This window comes from Strigops habroptila, chromosome 8, assembly GCF_004027225.2.
Source record: "Strigops habroptila isolate Jane chromosome 8, bStrHab1.2.pri, whole genome shotgun sequence".
In the NCBI taxonomy this organism is placed as follows: Eukaryota; Metazoa; Chordata; class Aves; order Psittaciformes; family Psittacidae; genus Strigops; species Strigops habroptila.
The window spans coordinates 31702651-31726077 of record NC_044284.2 but is presented as its reverse complement, the minus strand read 5'-3'; the positions used below and the strand labels follow the sequence as shown (position 1 = coordinate 31726077).

General features: G+C 39.0%; 1 protein-coding gene across 10 annotated transcripts in view; it reads right to left on the bottom strand.

The window, feature by feature from the left end:
- Positions 1-23427, bottom strand: part of NAALADL2 (N-acetylated alpha-linked acidic dipeptidase like 2) — a 494598-nt gene that overhangs the window by 212021 nt on the left and 259150 nt on the right. For all 10 annotated transcript variants that reach the window (XM_030494655.1, XM_030494657.1, XM_030494654.1 and 7 more), the window contains one exon: positions 21895-22165. In XM_030494655.1, the coding sequence (XP_030350515.1) occupies positions 21895-22165 (271 nt within the window). The remainder of the gene's footprint in view (positions 1-21894; positions 22166-23427) is intronic.

Here is a 23427-nt window from a genome sequence, read left to right as displayed (position 1 = left end):
TGTGGTCGCAATTGGCACTTGTTGTTCTTCGACCTTCAGCAACCCCACAACAGAAGGATCCTCTGAGAGACCGGGTAAGGTGGACAGCTGCTTAATTTCCTCTGTCTCCAAGGCAGCGATACCAAAAGCCCATCTATACCCTTTTGGGTCTTTGAAATACCCTCTCCTGAGATAGTCTATGCCAAGGATGCATGGAGCCCCTGGACCAGTTACAATGGGGTGCTTTTGCCACTTCCTCCCAGTCAGGCTGATTTCAGCTTCCAGCATAGTTAACGCTTGGGATCCTCCTGTCACTCCAGAAATAGAAATGGGTTTCACCCCTTGATACCTTGATGGCATCAGAGTACACTGTGCACCGGTATCTACTAGAGCCTTATACTTCTGTGGGACTGATGTGCCAGGCCATCTGATCCACACAGTCCAGTAAACCCGATTATCCCTCTCCTCCACCTGGCTGGAGGCAGGGCCCCTCTAATAGTGATCACAAAATTCTCCACTTCTGTCTTGTAGAAAGGGATTAGTATTCCTTATCACAGGAGCTGGAGTAAAATCGGCTCTTTCGCTCCATCTGGGAAACTGCTCGCCAGAGACTGGAGCAGCAGCTTTCCTGGGAGGATCATCCTTGACCATTGTTCTCCTCTTCAGTTCACGCACCCGTTGCTCCAGAGCTGAAGTAGGTTTTCCATCCCACTTTCTCATGTCTTCTCCATGATCCCGCAGGTAAAACCATAGGGTGGCCCGTGGCGTGAACCTCCTATATTTTCTTTCTCGAGCAGTGGGGCGCCTTCTGTTAATTGCTGAGACATGGGTTGGTACGCGTGGAGAGCTGGATAGATCGGATAAATCGTCTCTCAATTGTTTGAACTCCTGGGACAGTTTTTCCACAGCTGAAATGATGGAAGGGGTGAGATTGTCTTCGAACTCTCGGAGTTGACGAATCAGGAAATCCACTGTTGGTGATATTCCGTCATTCCAGGTCATTGATGCCAATGTGTGGGCATATGATGATGGCGCACTCCGTGTAAGTTTCCGCCACATGGGTCGTGTACATTCGACTTCATCTGGGTCTACGGATGTGTTCCTGGAATCCGGCCTACGATAGATCATCTCTATAATGGCTAATTCCCTCAGGGACTGGATGCCTTTCTCTATCGTGGTCTAGTTGGCTGAGCGATTCGTAATATCGTCTTTGTAGGGAAACCTTTCCTTCACAGCTGCCAGGAGCCGCCTCCAAAGACTGAGGGCTCGCTTCTCTCTTGCAATCGCTTTGTCAATTCCTCCTTCCTTAGCAAGTGATCCCAGCTGCTTGGCTTCCCTACCTTCTAGTTCGTGACCGTCGGCCCCATTGTCCCAGCACCGGAGCAACCAGGTGACAATGTGCTCCCCTGGAAGATGGGTGAAATCTTTTCGCATATTCCGCAGTTCGGTTGAGGTCCGGGGTCGAGAAGTGACCTCTTCTTCTTCTTCCTCTTCCTCTGACCCACGTAGTAGTAACTCTTGTTCAGGTGCTGTTGCATGTAGTAATGGCACTGGGTCTTCATCTTTCTTCGCTTCGCGGGTTGCTCTTTGTGCCTTTCGTCTGCTTTTGCTTACAGGGGCAACAGACATTGTCACAAACTGGACATTTGGTTTAGCTGCAGTGTTTGTCACTGTGGTTGGAGTGGCTGCAGTGTCTATTGCTGGGGTTGGTGCAGCTGTTGTGCTTGGGAGTTGAGTAACACCAACAGCTGCATTATCTGTTGCTGTCGGGGTTTGAATAGCTACTGTGCATGTCACTGGGGTTGGTGTAGCTGCGGTGCTTGGAGTAGCTATATTGTCTGTTGCTGTCGGGGTTTGAATAGCTACTGTGCTTGTCACTGGGGTTGGTGTGGCTGCGGTGCTTGGAGTAGCCACATTGTCTGTTGCTGTCGGGGTTTGAGTAGCTGTTGTGCTTGTCACTGGGGTTGGTGTAACTGCTGTATTTGAAGTTGGAGTAGTTGCGTTGTCTGTTGTGGTCAGGGTTTGAGTAGCTGTTGTGCTTGTCACTGGGGTTGATGTAGCTGCTGTACTTGGAGTAGCTGTGTTGACTGTTGTGGTCAGGGTCTGAGTAGCTGCTGTGCTTGTAGTTGGCATAGCTGCGTTGTCTGTTGCTTTGCCATCAGATCCAGAGACATTTTTTTCCCTTTGAAGGTGCTGGATAGTGTTGAGCAGGGCTCTGTAGGCATAGGCCAAGCCCCAGCACGTTGCCAAAATTTGTCCCGCTCTGGTATAACCAGGACGACAGCACACCTCGTTTAAGTGTTTTACTAGTTTTTCCGGATGTTGCACTTGTTCAGTGGTGAAGTTCCAAAGCACTGGAGGGGCCCACTGGCCTAGGTACTTGCCCATACTATCCCACACACCCTGCCACTCATAACTGTCCAGCCTCAGGGAAAATCTCCTGGTGGTCCTCCTATATCGTCGTCTAACCCTAGACCAGATTCGAACCTGATACTGCTGAATTTTTGACATTAAACGAAATAGGATGTTCCTACGACGGGATGGCCGTGGGTAAAACACACTCCGTATGTTTGCCAACATGCTGATCCCCAGCACAATCAGCAGGCAGGTTTCAAGGGTACTCAAAGGCCATCTAAAACCTTCAGAACTCTCAACTGCTGTTGCAAATAGGCTGGTGGGGGAACGGGGGGTGAAAGAGAATGCTTCCTTCGTAAGTTTACCCCCCGAGGAGAAAAAAAAAGATATGCAATTGCTAAAATATTTCATTATATACCTCCCAATGTATAGTGGTGATGGCCACGCTGGAAGCACAAACCAGACCAGTTTCATGATCAATGAGTCTATTGTATTACAAGTCATTACCGTGAAGTACAGTGAAACAAGAACCTTAGCCCAGGCCCCCCAGCCGATAAACGCTAAAACAGCAAATAGTGGCTGTAAGTAAGGTACAACATGCTGAAATTCTGAGATCAAGCGCAACAAGTCTGAGAGCCAAATAATCACCATTGTGACGAGTAGTAACAATGAATGCTTATCACAAATATGATTAAACACACTCTGGTCAGATCTGTCGTTATCTCAACCTTTCGAGCCCCACGTTGGGCGCCAAAAAGAACTGTCGTGGTTTGAGCCCAGCCGGTAACTCAGAACCACACAGCCGCTCGCTCACTCCCCCCCTCACCTTCTTCCTCCCCCCGCTCCCGGAGGGATGGGGAAGAGAATGGGAAGAATGTAACTCCCACAGGTTGAGATAAGAGCAGTCCCGCAACTAAGGTATAACACAAAACCACTACTGCTACCACCAATGATAATAACGATTAGTGAAATAACAAGGGGAGAGGATACAATTGCTCACCACCCGCCGACCGATACCCAGCCCGACCCGAGCAGTGATCTGGGCCTTCCGGGTAACTCCCCCCGGTTTATATACTGGGCATGACGTGCTGTGGTATGGAATACCCCTTTGGCTAGTTTGGGTCAGGTGTCCTGTCTCTGCTTCCTCCCGGCTTCCCCTCCTCCCTGGCAAAGCATGAGACTGAGAAAGTCCTTGGTTGGAATAAACATTACTTAGCAACAACTAAAAACATCGGTGTTATCAGCGTTGTTCCCAGGCTGAAAGTTAAAAAACACAGCACTGCACCAGCTACTAAGCAGGAGAAAAATGACTGCTATAGCTGAACCCAGGACAATTATAAAAATAATTTTAAAAATTATATCTATCCCTTCCTTCCTACTACACTTGAATACATTAGGAAAATTTGTAACACAAAGCAAAATATTTTGCACTACTTAAAACATCTCATCAAATACAGCACAGCAACACCAGCTCAGAGTAATCAGGGATTTTTTTATTTAATACACTGGGATTCAACTAATTGGACCTTTTACTTCTATACAAAGTAAAATATTGGGGGGGGGAAGCTTTAGAATAATGTTAAAGAATCCTACTGAATCCAAAGAGTGCTACCCTCTCAAAAATCAACTGAGAAATTAACAGTCCATTTATGTTGCACAGTCTCATTTTAGTCATAATATTCCTAACACCTCCAAAAACGGAAATTAAATTCTCTATTCTTTCTTTATTAGAAATGATTACAACATGATGTAATCCTAACTTTACACATTCCAGTTTTTTAAAAAGCAAAATACTGCACCCCAGAAACTGCTTTCTTTTGGTAGAATAATTCTGTTAAAAAACAGAAGAGAACTCATGCTTTTATCAGGTGCTGAAAAAGAGCACTTGTGTACTTGGGTTTAGATATGCAAGGGTAAATCCTCTTACCCTAGAAGTGGGAAACTGCTAAAGAATGAGTTGTTTTATCCATTTGAATTAGGTACTTACTCTTCAAATTGTTTCATGCTATGCTTTTTGAAAGATATGACTATTTAGGAACGAACTGTGAGCTGCAATATGGAGTTCAGTAATACTCCCCCATGCATGAAATGAAATAGGGGTAGGTAATAAACCAAACATTTTTAGAAAAAGTAATTATTTTATGTTAGACTTATCACTAGTTTTTAAGTCCTAAGATGATTCTGAATGAGTTGTAAACATTCTTTTAAAAACTATGACAAAATCCCCCCAAAACAGAAAAGACAAACACTCCGACAATGACACAATCAAGACAGTCAAGGATCTTTTCCCAATTTCTTCTACCTATCTCCAAAATGAAAGAGAATAAAACAGCGTACGTCACCCAGACATGGATGAAAAAAAAAAAAAAGTAAGACACGTCTTGGAAAGGGAAAGTGTGAAAAGCTGTAAGAAGCAGGTAGCAGCCGAGGTCTTGAAGATGCTGGATACTATTTTAAAACTTTGCTTTCTTTGCAAATGCTGAGGCAATTAAACAAACAGATAAAAAGGATAAGTTAAACAGATCAAAAATAATAATGGCAATATGTTTGTCATATCACACTGTTATCAATCAGTCCACTTGAATGGAGAAAGGAATTTATGAACAGCATTATACATCTGTATCCAATACACTGGCTAAGAAGCAGATGGCTGATTTGCCAGAGGTGCACAAGAACAGAAAAAGATTAAGAGAAAACCCTACAGAGAAACTAAAAAAAAAAAAAAAAGAAAAAAGAAAAAAAAGACACCAAAAAAAAAAAAAAAGGAAAAAAGAAAAAACAAAAAAAAACCCCACACAAACGAAAAAAAAAAAAACCAAGCACAAAATACTAACATCCTGGGAATCCCAGGATTGAAAAGCAAATAGGCTTATTATTATTTCTTAGTAAGGTTGGTACTGAGCAATCTCAGAGAAATCTTATCTGAAAGGTGTAGACTTATGCAGAAAACAAAATCAAAAGCAGCATACAGAATTGCTGTGGTAAAAAATCTTCCCTTCTTTACGTCGTGTTGTTAGTGCCACCTCAATTCATGTATATACTTTATCAAATAACAATCTGTTGACTCATACTAATGAACAGCTTTTACACAAACTATTTGGGAGGTCTGTTAAAGCTGCAGCTACGAAAATGAGTGATATTCAGTAGCTATATAGATATTCCTATTCAGTAGGAATATAGACAAGCTCATATTCCTGCCAGTCCTGACCTACCCACCATAGGAGTGTCAGAAATGGATGACCTAAAGACACTCGAAGTAATGAAGAAAACTAAATATTAAATGCTATATATACAATATATTTAGGATTGCTTATTCCTCAGAATTAAGACAACTTCTCGAAAAAGCACATACATAATTCTACAAATATCAACCCCTAAGTTCTGTGACTGTCCAGGCTTACTACATCCCCTTCTTTCCTTCAAGTCATTGTCCTTTATTTGTCCTTCAACATTCAGCTACTATTTTCAGGCTGCTCACAAAATACAGGTAACAGAAACATCCAATGCATGGTCAATCACAAGTAAATAACCTTCAAGTAGTCATCCTGCCTAAAGTAAAAACACCAAAATATATTTGCAAATTCTATCAGAGAAGATGGCAGTCTGCAATCAGGACATGAGGCTAACTTTAATTAAACACTTCACTATAATTTATTTTCACAGCTTTGAAATTGAGGCTGAAGGCAGCATTCAGCAGAGCATAAAAGTAAACTCAAGCTGGTTGTAGATCAAAGCTGGACATCAACAAACACAAAGAAAGCTGCAAACATAAAACTACCTCTCCTCTAAAATTAGAGAAGAAGAAGAAAGAAAAGAGGACATAAGGGAGCTATGCCCAAGTATGCCAAATCATTTGTTAGTGCACAATCTGCTATGCTTTCTGACAGGAGCTGCTGCTCCCATTTTGGCCAAAAGCATCCCTCTGATAACCAGGGACCACAGCTGTTTCCCTGTGATTGCTAGTACCCAAGCCTCCTTCATAGTCCTGCTGAACATGCCAGAGACAAAACAAACAGCTATAACCATCTTTTATATACTTACTGTATTTCTATAGAAAAGTTAATATACAAAGTTCACATTCTAACTCTGTCCTTTGCTTGGTTCCAGCCAGAAAGAGGGATAGAGAGCGACCTTCTGTGTTTGTACGTTTTCTGGCATGCACCTGATGGCTGTCTCCAGTTCAACTTAAGTGATGAAGGTTGAACTAAGAAAGTCATGCACCTAACTATTGATTTCTTTTACAGTAATGGCACTTGGTATGAGTAGGATCACTCAGTCTGTTCCTTCATGGTTAGGACTTGCTGAAGACAAGTGCAAGCACATGTAAGTTTTATTTACTGTTTTATGGTTTGTGTTGGAAGGATCCTTAAAGATCATTTAGTCCCAACCCCCCTGGAATGGGCGAGGGGAGGGAGTTGTAACATGAAAGGGTAATTTCTTACAGAGCTGCTTTTGTTATTTAAAAAAAAAAAAAAAAAAATTCTTTCTTTGGAACTCACTTTTCATGCAAACACCAAATTCAAAAAACCCACTAACTTTGAAATCTCCTGGTGAGCTTTCCACAATATTTATGAAAAATTTATTATAGGCCTCAAAACCCAAGCATGCCACCTTCCGGCAGTAAATATTACCTATAGTGTTTTGTGTGTCCTATGACACATGGCGATACCCAAACTGCCTGGGAAATCTTGTAGATCATTTCGGGGTAATTACACAGAAATGCGTCTGTGATATCCTGCAAATGAATAAGCTGCATATTTGAAGGTAGATTTCCCTACCTTCTCTGCCAAATGTGGACATTACTTATCCAGACTCTATTTCTAATTGCACAGGATTCCCTATCCTTGAGTTTGTGTCTTGTTAAAAAACCGGAATGAGAAAAATAATCTTATGCCTTGAAAAATAATAACCTGATATATTTCCAAGCAACTGCGTAAGATAAGACAAAAAGAGACGATTTGTGCAGTTTGAATTTGAACATGCTGTCTGAGCCTAAAAAGGCAAATCACTACATATCTGGAATAACTGAAGCTGATTTTGCTCCATTACAATACTAAGCAATGCACCTGACCAACAATGTCTGGGCAGATTTAAATCGCAGAACTTCAATAGTGCTCTCCAAAGCAAGATTTATATGTCCTGTTTTCAGCTGTGATAAAATTAATTTTCTTCTTAGCAGCTGGTACAGTGCTGTGTGTTGGCTTTAGTCTGGGAATAATGCTGGTAACACCAATATTTTAGTTGCTGAGTAGTGCTTACCCTGATCAAGGACTTTTCAGTCTCTCATGATCTGTCAGTGAGAAGGGGCAGAAGAAGCCAGGAGGGAGTAGAGACAGGACACCTGATCCAAACTAGCCAAAGGGATATTCCATACCATAGTGAGTCATGCCCAGTATATAAACTGGGGGAGCTGGCTGGGAGCCACCGATCGCTGCTCAGAGATGGGATGGGCACCAGTCAGCAGGGCATGAGCAATTGTAGTGTGGATCACTTGTCTGTCTTGGATTTTATTCCTCTCCTTTTTTATTATCAATATTATTATATTTTACTTTATTTCAATTATTAAACTGTTCTTATCTCAACCCACAAATTTTATCTCTTCCTGAGTCTCTTCCCCATCCCACTGGGAGAGCGTGTTGGGGGGAGCAAGCGAGCAGCTGTGTGGTACTTAGTCACGGGCTGGGCTTAAACCACAACAACATGTGTGTGGAGTGATTAAATAACTACCTGGTCATTAAATAACTAGTGGGTTTTACCCACAAGCACTCCTTTTCAAACAGATCCATGACATTTTTTCTTCATGGTTGTTAGCATTTTATTCTATAGAGGTTTTCTTTTTTTACTACAATAATCTTACTCACACAATAAAATTCCAGAGTAATTCTATATGACTAACAGTGTCAGCTTTCAGTCAAAAAGGATCCTTTGTGTCTAGCTTTTATTCATTAAGTTGCACACTGCATTACAGTGGCAGCTAAAACTGTAATTTGTACCAAAACAGGAAGAAAAAAAGATCACCCTTCATCTCGATTTGACAGTTTGCCCCAGAGACCAGATTCAGTCATAGACAATTTTACACGCACTCTCTTCCCCCTCGTGCTGTCTGTTCAGCTAACACAGCTCCATTAGAGGTAGGGCTCTGCTGAAGTTTCTCCTACAGGTTGTTTTTGCTGTTTCAGTATAATTTTAAGAAAGACAATGAGGTTTAACTTGTTTGCTTGCTTGCTTGCTTTTTATAGCTTATAGCAGGGTTTTTTTCCCCTACCAACTCTCGGGGAGGCTGAATTAAGATCGAAGCCTTTTCACAGCCTATAGAAAAGAACCTCTTCTGCTTTTATTCTTACAGAGCCCCAGATAAATTTGAGCTGACATAGCTCAGTTCCCTGTTCATAACGCTTATCCTGTAGACTCCTCCCTCTATATCTATTTTCAACTTTATTCTTCCTCCTTTTAATTCATTCATACTGATCCATCACCCTCTGCCACATTCTTTGCGCTTCCCTTTAGCAGAAGGCCAAACTAACACTTGAATATAACTTCTTAATTCATGATATCCAGCGAGATATCCGAGCAACATTTTTTCATCTTTTCTAATCAGATTCAAATGCAAATCTAGTTTTTCAAGGATTCTGAAACAAAATATTCTTATCTTCAGTCATATTAAATTGACATTTATTTTAAAATCTCTAAGAATGTTGCTTTGGTTATAAAACATTGAAGAACACAATATAATTTGATGCCTAAAAACCCTATCAGAACTATTATTATTTCAAACTTTTATTAAGCAGTGCTGATTACTTGTTCACCTCACCAGTGGAAAAAAAAAATAAAAATCTGATGATTCTTTCTTATATGTGTTTAATATTATTTATATTCCCCCCTTTATATGAGTTAACTGCAAGGATATTTAGTAGCATTAGTCCCTAAGCATAAAGTCACATTGATCATACTTTCCAAAGAAGAAACAGTAATCTGTATTTGCCAGCCTACTTGGTTTAGTTTGTTCAGGGGTAATTATTCATGCAAATATACATTTACAAATTACAGACTAAGGGTAAACTAAACAGAGTTGTTCAGCTGTGATGTGACATCTTAAAAAATATATCATAAACTACATATGTACACAGTAAATTACAACGGTGTGATTTAAACCTGGTTTTAAAAACATCAATGGAATGGCTTTATGTCAGAATCCAGTCCCAGTTATGTCAGAACTCAACAAATTCTCAAGGCTGGACTGGAGTGAGCTGGAGGTTTTATTGGCTACTTTCAAACACAAAGAATGAAGGCAAAACATCCAGCGGCTGCAGACTGTATGGCCTTTTTATCATACATCAAATAAAACACAGGCATTCCCTCCTATAGCAGCTACAATCATTAAGTCTTTAGAAGCTTGCACCTTACAGAAGCTGCCTAGAAGCCCTTCGTAAACAAGGCTCTGCAGGCTGCAACAGCAGCCAGCTAGACAAGTATTAAAGGATCCAGCCCAACTGGGCAGGAGAGGCTCCCAAATGGCACAGGGCATGCTACCCACCACCAGTGAAAACATGAAAAACTGTGAAACACAAGTTTGCACCTACACATCCAGAGAAGGAAAGTAACCTCCTCTCTGAAAGGACAGGTCATAAGAACAATTCTGTTCTGTGAATGCAAACACTGCCTATGAAAGACAGCATGTGTATCAACTTCAGTGAAATGTTACAAGGAAGTGCTTTTGAATGAAGTAAAATCTAAACATTTCATTTTATAATTATAATATATTCAATATTTTAATTTCCTCGAGTGCAGTGTTTCAACCTTATTCAATTGTTTCATTTTTAGAGTTAGTCTGGTTGTGTCAAAACCAACAATATCTAGAAAATAGTCCTACAATTTTCAGGCTTCCAATTTTTGCCATGATTCAGAACACATTTTGAACCAGTGCAATTTTCACAGGATGGGAAACCTGTTTCCCGATCAACTCTCATACTAGTGCATGAATAGTGTACTGAAATATATAGGCTAGCTGTATTTCTATGCACACTTGCTATACAAACACCTGAAACATGTTGTTGTTACTGCAAGTACACAGATACCTAAAGATAAAATGGACGTCTACCTCAAAGATGCAAATAATCACATGTATGTTGAAGAGGAGGTCATCCACTGCACCAAGAGAACACTTGAAATTCAGAAATATCAGTGAGAACTCTATTTTTCGGAGTATAATAAATACTCTTTCATGGAGTATTTATAGCCCTTGCTTGGCCAAACATTCTGCACTTGAACATAATCAGACAGATGCGCAACCATGTAATGCTGTAAACACAGATCTGAGTGTTAAAGAAGCTTTTCATCAAACCTGGAGAAGCAAACATGCAGTTGTGAAAAGCAAAACAGTATCTTTTCTGTCTCATGTCAAATTTTCTTGTTTTGAGTCATTACAGAGATGTATAGGTCTCTAAATTACACCTGTAGAAAAAGGACTGAGGAAAAATATGTTCTAAAATTACAAATACATTTAGATGACAGAAAAGGACTCCAGTGAAAACAGGGAATATACATGAGCGATAACAAATTCCAGTGGCCAAAATGATTGACCAAGGCAAATATAAATATGGCCGTATGTGAGAACATCACAGCTCTAAGTGATTAAACAAGCACATATTTCCATTTTTCAATCATCTCAGATTTTGGAAAGGAGACTTATCTTACAGAAACATGTAGCGCACGATTCAGGTATCATACATAATAAAATCATGCCAGGAAGAAAACCAAGCTCTTTGTTGTTTCCGGCTTTCAAATTTTGTTGCCCCCCTTTTTTTTTTTTTTAAAGCACTCAATATTTTGGAATTACCATTTGGTCATTAAATGTGATACTGTATTTTGCATTGCTTAGTCATCTAAAGGTTTTTATATGGCAGCACAATTTGCCTTTTCTTTCAGAAATAGCTAACCTTAATTTTTAAAATGTGTTATTTCTATTTAAAACAGCAATGATTAAATGGGAGTTCAGGATAGGTTCCTGCCAGTCATCCTTGCTATAGCATAATTAGTTCACCTCTATGCTCAGTCTTCCCAAACGTTAGGGTGAAGGTTTTCCTGAATTGTGCCAAATTTCACAGAGACATTTTGAGTATTCATCTCTGCTAAGTACCGGCAGAAATACCATGGAGAATTTGTGAACTTGGTTCCTGTGATCTCAGCACAGATGGAGAATTCTGGAGAAAAAGAGGAAATCACAAGCAAATGACATAAACTGATTTTTTTAGGGAAAAGGCCCAGTAAATCATTCTCCTTGTACAGTGGAATCCAGTTAAATTGCATCTCAAAAGAAAAGCTACAAAAATGTCCACATTAATCTAAAACATATGGGAAAGTCTGAAGAGATTCTGGATTCTGGACAACTTGGAGGGAGGAAGGAGTAATCTGACCTGACATTATATAACAGATTTCACTGGATAATGCAAAAGCTTTGCCATCACTGCAGCTCATCCTAGACGTTGCTCTGGAGATGGACCTAAACACAGTTTCCCTCATCTTCCACTCAGCCTGGAATCCAGATCAGCCTCTTTTACAGCAGTAAAGAAGTGCTCAGTATTATTGTAACATACATATGGTATAGTTTTCAATAAAAGCAGTTAAGGGCATTATTACAGAACTATCAGTTACTATCAGGAAGACAAGCCTTTGTCTTCACCTATTACGATCCCTCCTGTGCAGGATGTTAAATAATCAACAAAAATAAACTAGAAACATTATGGGCTCTCATAAATTCTGATTCAACCAGAAATTTCCCTAATGGTCCATCTTTCAGCACACAAGTGACTAAATCCAATAGATGACCAAAAAAAAAACCAAAAAAAACACCCAACCAAAAAGCACAACAGTCATCACTAAAAATATTCTCCAGTTGTATTATCTACTGATGAGCTTCCCTCCATATTTCTTCATTGGTCTTTATATTTTTGGTACCCAATTTAGAAACAGTACAAATAATGAAGAAATTACCTTCATTGTCTGCAGAGAAAATTGAAAAAATATTTCAAGCAGAGCAACTCTACAGGCATGAAGACAACAGCAATAAGATCATCAGGGAAAGATCTGAACTGAAAGACTCAGTCTTACTCATCAGATGCTGAGCCTAACACTGTCCGCACTGATACAGTTTCTCATTCTAAAGTTTTAGTTTGCATCATCATGACTATAATATTTTCTTTTGGCCTTAAGACGTAAGAGTTTTATAGGTAAGAGGAACATGGACAAAGATATGAGGAAATTTTTTTTTAATAAAAATTTTCTTTAGAAGAATGATGCAGTAGATCTTTTGACTAATATAATTTCCAGCTTTTCATACTGCTTCATCCTCTAAAATACTCCCCAAGTAAAGACCATGCCTGGCAAGCACTGACCTGCAGTAGGAGGAACATCCCTCCTGGGTGACAATGCAGCAGGAGCTTTCCTGCATATTTAAGCAGCTTTGCTCTCTAGTACTTGAAACCATTGCCAGACCTCTTCTATCCTTATTGACCTCTGTCTGCCCCTCAAAGACATCAGTATGAAGCAATAAATCTTACAGGAGACAAGACTAACTCTATATGGTAAAATAATTCAGTGGAAGGAAAGTAAATTCCTTGAAGCATCTTCTTTCTCACACACACCTACTCTTGTGCCAGTCACAAGCTGGTGATTGATTAGTCACCTTCTGTTTGAACTGCAGAGCACAGGAACATAAGAAATAATTATGAGAACAGAACTGATGTATCTCACAATTAATTGACATTAAGGCTCTCTTAATGAATGAAATAAACAGAGTAACTAATATTCATTACATGAGGTGTTAGACATGAGATTTATTTGTATTTAGTGGAAGAGACAGCATATCAGCTAGAAAAAACTTGGAATGCCTAATTCTAGAAAAAGGGGAATCCAATGTATTTTCAGCTTTGATTAGTTTGCATTGCTTTTTTATATTTCTAAGCAGGTACTTCTCTCCTGGGATTGCAATTGGTGGGCACAGTCAGAAGTGCTGTATTTCTAACCATCTTAAAAGTGAAAGTCTGAAAAAAAGCTTTTTCTCAGGACACTTTAGTCCAGCCAGTGACAGGCTCTGGCATTTTGACTACTACACATCCAACGCAGTTCTGCCACCTACACCTGGATACCAAACTTAGACTTGCCTGTGCTTAGTAACTGGGTCTTTTTTTTTTTTTTTTTGTTCTTTTTTACATTTTTAAGAATTCAGTTCTTATCTATTTTTTCAACCAGCTGTATCACAGCTGCACACTTTTTTCATCCTGCTCTGAAAGGTTTCAAAAGACATTTATTTCACAGGGTTTTCTCTGAGAGAGGTCTTCTTTGCTTTTCAGTCTTTCTTACTATTAAGGCTCTGTGTCCAGGTTTATAGCATTCCTCAAAGCAGTCTCTAGAGAGGTATAGTCTTTGCTCTTTGATACCAAAATTCTTCAACAAAGAAGTTAGACAAGCTGTTAAAATCTGTCCTCACCAAATTATTCATATAATGGCAGTCTTATCCTCAACTAGCTTAGATTACATTTAAAACATGTCATGTATGTTGGAGTTTTTTTTTGGGGAGGGGGTTGGGGTTTGTTTTGGTTTTGGGTTTTTTGGGGGGGGGGGGTTGGGGGTTTTTTGTTTGTTTGTTTTGGTTTTTTGTTTGGTTTTTTTTTTTTTTTGGTTGGTTAGTTTTTGTTTTTTAGTAAGAACTTATTTCACTCGTTCAAGTGGTCACCTTAGGAGGTTATATTTGGACCCCATATCACCATGTCCTAACAGAGACAGAGGAAATCTTAAGACTTTTTGAGAGGGGGGGTGGGGGGGGGGAAGAAGAGTCTCATAGGAAAAGCATTCAATAAACTGATATTATTACACTAGAAGAAATACATTTTTATGATTTTAACAAAATGTTTTCCAGTATCGACTGTAAAAGTTATACTGGTAGGTAAACTCCTAAGATAAAATACATTGCTAAGGCTTCTACTGATAAGATCTCTGACACTTTATCAAAGATTAAAATAGTCACTCCTGATTCTTTTCAAGTGTCAACTAATTCACAGGAGAAACCACCAGTATTTAGACTCTTCTCCCTTTTCAAAAATAACCAAGTGCAGTACGTCAGAAAAGTGATTTGTTCCTTTTTTAAAAAATATTTTATTACACTGATTCTAACCCATATTCTCACGGATGACTGATGCTCGACACTGCCAGGGCAAAACCCTGTGCCCAGGTACAGGAGAGGTGTTGGCATGATTATGTGTAAGGTACCTCCAACCGCAGATGCTTTTGTATTGCTAATGTTCCTTAAAAGGTTTTAGGACTTGCTTCTCTTCTTCAAATATAAACGAAAATAATGAGAACAAGCATTAGTTTAATCAATATTGTATATTACAATCACTCATAACTATCACAAAGCTGAGCAGCATTTTAACCAATCCTTATTGTTTACTCATGAAAGTACTTTTTTTTTTTTTTTTTTTTTTTTAAATGATGAACTTCTGCAGGTAGTTTTAGGGACAAGGATTGAGAATTACATAAATACAATTTTTTTTTTTTTAATTGTTCTCTACATCAACTGTTGTTGCTTACGTTCTTTTTCTCATCCTAGCACTTTTTTAAAAGCTGATAATATTTGCTTTATAGTCTTTTTCTCAGAGGAAGTTTTTCCTTTTGGTGTAAGGAGGATCCCTTCAAGGCATTTTTAAACCTTAAAAATACTGGAGAAATTTAAAAGAAAAAGATCCCTAAAACCCAAACGAAACAGCTCACAGCAGAAGCAGCTTTTTACTTGCCATTCCTCTTCTCAGGAGGATACTGCCTTGGCAAACGTAAAAAGAAGAACCACAGGTATGTTGTTGGTAGGTTCATATTTACGAAGAAAATGTAAAAGGAAGTACAGGGAGCCAATGACATAGCACTACCTAAGCCAAATGTGCGTTGTGATTTGGCAGAAAAATTTCTACTTGACTTGGAGTATCATTGTGTTCAGGTTTGCACCAAACATCATTTACAAAAAGTGGGAATGAGAGAAGACTTATTGGGTAGGTATCAAGCAGCATACTGATACCAGTAGCTAATATCAGATATCTACTGAACTGCACATATGATTGCAGCTTACTAGGTCTAAATTATACAATAAAATCATTCAAAAGAAAAATGTTTCTTGGAGATCCATGCATTTGCAGAAGCTACTTTCACTTGTATTCTCTCACAGACAAAATTCAACTCTGGTTAAAAATCATGTAGTTCCTATTGATATCAATAGAAATTTTACTTGCACTAAAACCTGAATAAAGCATCAAATCCATTTTCCAAGTCCTCAGTGTTTTCACCCTTTACTTTTTACAATGCAATTGGAATATAAATAGTGTTTGTGGTTCAGCATTACTCCCACTCAAATATTTTACAGAGGCCGTACTGAAAAACGCCTTTAGCTGATGATGTGCAATGGCATGGAAGTGCTCAGTGATCTGTTCTATCTGGAGGTATCAAGATGTCTCACCTTTAGCTTTTTTCCATTTAAAAAAACTCACTTATTATTAATGACATTATTACTAAAATGTTATTACTAATATTTTATTAGTAAAACATCAGTCTTGATTCTCAATTATAAAACACCAAAAGGTTTTGCCACAGTAATCATTTGCATTTTGAAACCCTGCCCTTCAATGATACAAAAATCTTGCAGCAACATTGACAAGGCTTTTGTGCATGATGAACTACTATTATTTTTAGGCAACTGTACAACTTTATTAATGTTTATGTGATATATGCCAGAAAACCGACAGAATGTTCTCCAGGACATCTCTTCAATGATCATTTTTGTAGTCCTTGACTGCAATTTTAAATCATATAACCTTCACATTGCATTTCACAGCTTTCTATATGTAATTATAATGGAGTGGCAGCTATGCTGTAATGTTAAATGTTGTTTTCTGTTTAAAGGTCAAGTCTATTCTAAACCCCATATTCTTCGTGAGATTGTCTTGAAAATTTGCTGTACCTACTTGGTATTCAGAGTAGTGGTCTAAATTATGATTATTTGTGGAAGAAGTTTTTGAGAAACTTCTATAAATAAAAGATAAATAAAGCTCTTTTAAAACATCGAAATCTTACAAAAAATTTATGATTCTTCTCATTTCTGTGTATGTGTTATTCAACCTATAGCCCTAACCATCTGCAAACCGACATCAGTTGCTAGGGATTTATTTTAGCTAGTAGATGTCTCTTCAGAGAAGACATTTTAGAAAACATTAATAAAAATAATAATGAACTAAATTGGCGTGCGTAAAGGAATTAAATGCACACGTCTCAAGATTCCCTCTAGCTTGATATTTTGCACCAATGTGCCATCAAAAATGACTCAAGAACTTAGGGTAAGATGCTGTGATTATTTAATCTAAATTATATGCACTCTCTGTCTTTGGAATTCAAGATGTGCAAGTCAGCATGCTACAGAAGGCTCTTGGGGTAAAAATAACCTGGGGATAAAATTAACCTGGGAGGATTTAAAAATTTTCTAAAACCAACCTGCTAACACCAATCTTAATTCAGAAATATTGTTAAGGAAATTACCACTGCTTAGCTAGAGGGAAGATAAAGGATAATACGAGTTCACTAATCACATTTCCAGTACAATGAAACCAAATCAAATGAAAGAAAGCCGTTGGGTCAAGGACTTCCTGATGTATTGTCCCTTCAGAGGAACTCATCTTTTGGTGCAGAGCTAGAAATATAGAAAGCTTCAAGTACTGCAAAATAACAGTGCTGCAGTGCTGTAAAAATCTAGCAGAGAGGGGAGGGGACTGTAAAGGCACGCAAGTAGGGAGTCTGCATGAGTGCAAAAGACAAGTGAAACAGGCAGGAGAGGAGAGGAAGACTCCCATCTTCCTGCACAGCGAAGGATCCGGGAAAGATGGATAGGGAGAGAGAAGACATCTCAGCACAGCCACAAGAAAATGGGGTATCTGATAAGAACTGAGCAAGCCCTCCTCCTTGTGAAAGAAGATCTGACAGAAAGCAAGTCCTGCTTCCCTTCTTCCCATCTTGCCAGGTTTGAAGAATGGCGGGAAGATCACCAAGTGAGCTTAACAGATGGGTTTGTACTTCTCATATTGCTTCAGGCTGCATTAATCTCTGTGGTGGGTTCTCATTTAGCTGAGAAAATGTCACCAAAACAAATGAACTGGAGCAGGCTGATATGCTATCAACAGATGCAGAGAATCCCTTCTGCATACTGTAGATAGAGGCAAACAGTCGGCGTTCTTGCTTGTCTGCTCCCTGCAGCCCCTCTAAAACTAATCAAAGATATTACTGGCTGAGGTGGGAGAATTAATGCCTAAAATCAGCAGACACTTTGAACAGAGAAATGGGCAGAATTAGTCAGGGATGTGGACGATGGCAGGGAAGTGAGGTGATGTAACAGAGGAGTTCAGGCAGTCAGGGAACAGGGACAGAGGAGGGGACAAAAAGCAAAGGAGACAGGTGTTGGAAGAACTGCCTTGAAGATGGGTCTGATTTATTTCTGTCCATCAAAACCCTGCCTGCACATGCATTCCCATTTCAAGAATATGCCAGTACTTGTACTTTTCTTGCACTCTCTCCTGGTTCCTACCCAACACAGTCCGTTCAGTGTATGAGGTCCTGGAGAGAAAAGTGATGTTTTGCTGGGATTGCTAAGAGTGTCCTTGATGAAAAAGAGGAAGGACAGAGGACCAGCAAAGGTACCGATAGGGATTTGGTGCATTCAGCAGCCAGTCATTCCTGAAGAGGCAGACGAGTGTGGTGTAGCATGAGACAATGTCGTATAACAGAGGATGCTAAGGATCTCTGTTTAAAGTATTAAAGCAGAGTTAGGATTGCCAAAAGCTCCTTAACACTTCCATAAAGCAAAGAGTGAATAAATTTAAGGTGAAAAGAAGGTGAGGAAAAATTCAGGTCACATGAACATAATTTCAGAAAATCAGGGAATACAAAGCAAACAATATTCATTTTGCTTTAATTAGTCTGTCCTTGAAAGTCATTGCAACACACCATTGCAGCTGCTAAGATTTTCTCTTTACAGTTGCTAAAGAAAAAGGAACAGAGCAGACGAACATTGTGACACTTATTTCTTCCTGAAGTTCGCTGTACTCCATGCGCCTGCTTTAAACCAACTGCCTGGATGACCTGAGTACCTTGCAGCGGCAAGACGTATCCTTACTCACACTTCACTGCACTCGGGGGATCACTGCTGTGGAGGTTAACAGGCGGGCTACAATATACACTCACACTGACACTACTTACCAATGTGGTACTGAGAGGAAGATGCTGGATCTCTTGGGGTTCACACACACACGCCTCTCCTTGGCTCACACCAACTGTTCCCCAGCTCATCCCCCAACTGCTTTGCTGGTGACCGCACATGCAGCCACAGCTCTCAGATCATCGTGCACCATGATGTCAGGGAGCAGCACATTTGGATTCACTACACTACATGCTTGGAGACTGCCTAGATACTGTTTGACAAAGCATTTTGCTTTAATGCATAAATTTGATGCAGTGTAATTTCCCTTTACAGAGGTATTCTGTTGGCCTGAGTGGCTTTCCTGTTTTCATCAAGCAGACAAAAAGTTTAAACTCTATAAAAGGTGGTTGATATTTTAGTTTTAATAAAAATATACATCATGTGTCATTCTTTCCTTAGACTGACCTAGTCTATGATATATTATTTACATAACTGTTGCAATACCTATTTCAAAACCAACTGGACAGCCCTCTCCAGAACTGTAGGCTGCCCTGCTTGTCACCGTGATGGGTAAACAGTGTCACCTTTTCAGGGCCTGATGAAATACAGAGTAGTAGTAAACGGTACTATCCATCACAATGCCACTAAGTAGGTTTTTCAAGTAGATTTCAGATCACGAATGCTCACGTTTTTACACACAAATGCTGTTTAGACTGTTACCAGAGAGCACAAATTGGATGGCTCATATACAATGGCCATATGATGAATGGACATGACAGGTGGTCAAAGAAAAGGAACCTTGCTATTCTACAAATAACCTTGTCAACATGAAAGTAGAGCTGTAGCTTTGCTGTTAGCCAGACTGCAATAACTTAATGGTTTTATTGACTTGAACTTCTGGCAAACCAAATATACAAATGAGATACAATGAAGTAGCAGCAGCATCAAAGTAGTATTAGCAATTCAACCTGATTATGTGACACACAATAGAAATTTTCTACTAATGATGTGTCACATTTGAAAGAAAATTATTCAGATTACGAGTACCTGTTACAAGAATACCTTTTCACAGGAAAACTCTCATGATTTTGCAATCACAATCCACTACAAGATATTCAAAATATGCAACTTGTAGTTTCACTGCAAGCAATCAAGTCACCTTCTGATGGCTGATCCCAGCAACAGCCACCACCTGCTACTTCTCATTTAAAGTTTTTTTACTTTCATTAGTTTAAATAGTACAATTGACTGTGTAGGATTGAAAGTCTGGAAGGTTAGAACACTATCAACTTATCTGTAGCCTAAACAAATACGGAAATTTCCCTTTTAGGCAAAACTCTAGATCTAAGGACACTTCGGGAAGACTTTTTGAAGAATAAAAGATCTGAAGTTTTTTGAGGGAGCTAGGTAACTCGAAGAACTGACTGTAAAATTGCACACAGTCATTCTTTGGCTCAAACACAAGCTCTAAGTTTTGCTGCAGCCAAGGTCCAACCCTAGTGAGTACAACGCAGTGTGTGTGGTCCTCATTTCTGCAGAATTCATAGAGAAAACTGCTGTGAAATATAACTGAAAGTGGTACATGATTTTTTCCGAGAACATTGGGTTTCCTTTAATCTGATGAGTTTGTTAGCGACGCTTTGATTTTCATGAAATAAAATCTCAAAGGCCGCAACTGTACTTTCATCTCATTAAAATTACTCTTACGAACTTACAGTGAGAAATCAATATTACATATTGAGTTTCTAAGTGATAAATGCGAGAAGCCAAACCTATTCATTAGTACTTTTTACTTGTCCTTGGAAAAGCTAAGGCATACATCATGCAGGTTAGGACCTGCCCTTGCCAGCTTCATTTCACTTCTTAACAACAAACATGAAGTTGCTGGGTTGATAGAGCCCCAGAACAGAGGCTGTGTGGAGACAATAACCATGAGACTCAATGCGAAAAGTGAGCATGTAAGATAGACAAGAACAGGAGATGTTCTCCCAGAGGAGAACAAGAACTCCATTCCTTCTCCTCTCTGGAATAAATCCCTTGGACCAAAAAGCTTCAATGCTTCTAATAAAGAGAAGCTGAAGCTTGGGAACTTCAGGATGGGAAGCTTAAGGATCGGCCATTCTACCAGCCCTCATATTTCCTACACCAAAAAATTCAAATTTACGCTAATAGTCCATAAAATGGATTAGTTAACAACATGCAACTTTACCCATTTTGACTCATCAGAAGATTTCCACAGTGCACTACATGTTATCAATAAACATTATGGGCAAACACTTTCACAAACAAAAGGAAAATACACAATTACATTTAGGATATTCAGTAACTGATACGTTATAAATATTAAAATATTCACAAAGTATAAAGGTATTTTGGAAGAGGCATCCTCCAAACACAAAGCCATTCACAATTTGTTCCCATATAGTCTATTAGTGTTCTAAGTCATTAAAAACGTATGTTCTAAACAATAAAGAAACAAAGATGGAAAACCCCCTCCATCACTGGAATAACATACAATGTTTTTTTACAAAGGAGAAAGAAAACAGTAATGCGGTTAGCAGTGAAATTGCAACTTCTATATTTCAGAAATATTTATGGAGATTTATACGATCTCAGCTAGGAAAGTAAACGGAAATGATGACCCCTTTGTGTATCCCCAATATATTTGGAAAGCAAACATATGAACGCAGCTAGTGAAGACAGTGAAGAGGATAAAACAAGATAATCTGAGATCTTACTTCACTTGGCAAGTAACAAATCCCAATAGGAAGATCTTTTCTGCTGACAAAACTTCCTAATAAAAGCTACAGTAAGATAAAGTCACAAATCGGGGTTTTCAAGAGGAAACAAAGCAGATGTGTCAACTGAGTTGCCATAGAAGTATGTGAGATCCATGACCATAACTCAGGAGCTCCAGGTAGAAGCCCAGTACTCCCATGGTCTCACAGCAGAAAACCTCATCTTACCCTTCCTACACGTATCCCTCAAACCAGGAGCACTTACACGTTAACAGGGATAAAATGTAGCTCTAGACACAGCTTTCAGTTTTTTACACCCAAGCAAAAGATGCCCATTCATAAACTCGGATACTTAAAAAACAATTGAAAAATAATCATTAAAAAAAATCAACAACAACAAAAAACCCATATACCATATTATGTGTTTGGGTCTGACTACTTTTTAAGTTTGAATTGAGATTGGCCTCATCATATTTTACCTAAATATATTAATTTTAAGGCTGGGCATTTCACCACATGTACTTCCAGCCAAGTTCAACAAAAGCTGATGTTTTCTAACTCTATTTCTCCATAAATGACAGAGACAAATGGTTATATTACCTCAAGAGTTCCTTTGGCAGAGTAAGCTGCGTACGAGTACAAGAGGTCTTGGCTATGAAGTGTTTTGGTCTCTTTGTTGCACTGTTGTCCACTAGGATAAAAGCATTCACCGCTGGTTTTCAGAGTTACTGTGTTTGAAGAAGAGCCCGGTAGGTCAAGCAAAACAGAGTAATTTACCAGCCGGACATCTTCAAGACCTTGGGAACGCCACTGAAACAGAATTTTCATTGCAACGTCTACATCATCTTCTCTAGGGAACTGTAACAGATCTCTGGAAAAAACACATAAGTAAACACTGTTTTAATTTATTTCCCACCAAGACACTTGTACCTTAGTATGCATCAGTCCACAATTTTATTCATAATGTACCATCAAATATAGAGAGGGAGGGGAAAATCACCCTTCATACTTGCAGATAATTTCTTAGAAACTATGTGACAAAAGCAACTGCTTTTTGTGAAATAAAAATAAGAAAAAAGATTCATAAAAAAACACACCTAATTGAAACAAAGAATCCTACAGAAATTATCAGAGTAATTATTTCAAAATCGATCTCTCTGGTGCTGATCAAGTTTCTGATACAGCATCAATTTAACCAAGCACTGAATATAAAGAACACTGAAGTAATACTTATCTGAAGTAGCATTTCAGAGACTTCAGGGAGGGCATGTTGCTGAATATTAGTTGTAATTACATGTTTGGCTTAAATTCATGAAGTAAAGCAAATTTGCTAAACAGAATGGAACTGTTCCCCAAAATACCATGCTGTCAGGAAGTTTTCCTCAGATTTCCTTCCTGCACTGAAGGATTACCTGTGCCAACAGCTTGGCAAGCATACAAAATGAGTCTGGAAATTATTTTGGCAGTATCTACCAGATGGGCCAACTGAGACTTCAGATGGGCTTGTGTCTGGGCCCATAGCACTGGGTTTGTACCACTGTTTAACACCTGCTACCAGATGGGCCATACGATGAAAGTGGTGATGGCACTGAAGGACCACACTACTGCCCAGGGAATGCCAAAAGATACAAGATGTAGAGAGTATTTTAAAGATAACTTTAGAGGATAGACATGCTGAGGAGACAAATAAAGACTCTCCCTACTTACCTAGGCAAGCACTTACATAAGCAAAGCAGGGCAGAAATAAAAAGCACTGTTATTCAAATAAAAAGCACTATCCAAATGCAGTACAAAAAGCTTACGGAACATTTGCTGAATTTGGGAAGGTTTTGGGTTGGTTTTGGAATTTTTTCTTGGTTTTTTGTTTTGTTTTGTGGGGTTTTTTTGGGTTTTTTTTTTTTGTTTTTGGGGGGTTTTTTGTGTCTGTGAAGCTCTCAGGATAGAGAAATAAGACTAAGGATCACAGAAGTATTGATTTCCAAGCACAAAAAAACCTGATACTTCCTGAAACTCTTGCTCACAACCTTGTCTTCACAAAGAGGTCAATTATATTTAGATGCTTTAGAGTCCTTAATAGAACCTTAAAAAATACCCTGGCTGTCTTCCACAACCATCGAAAGCAATGGTTGAATA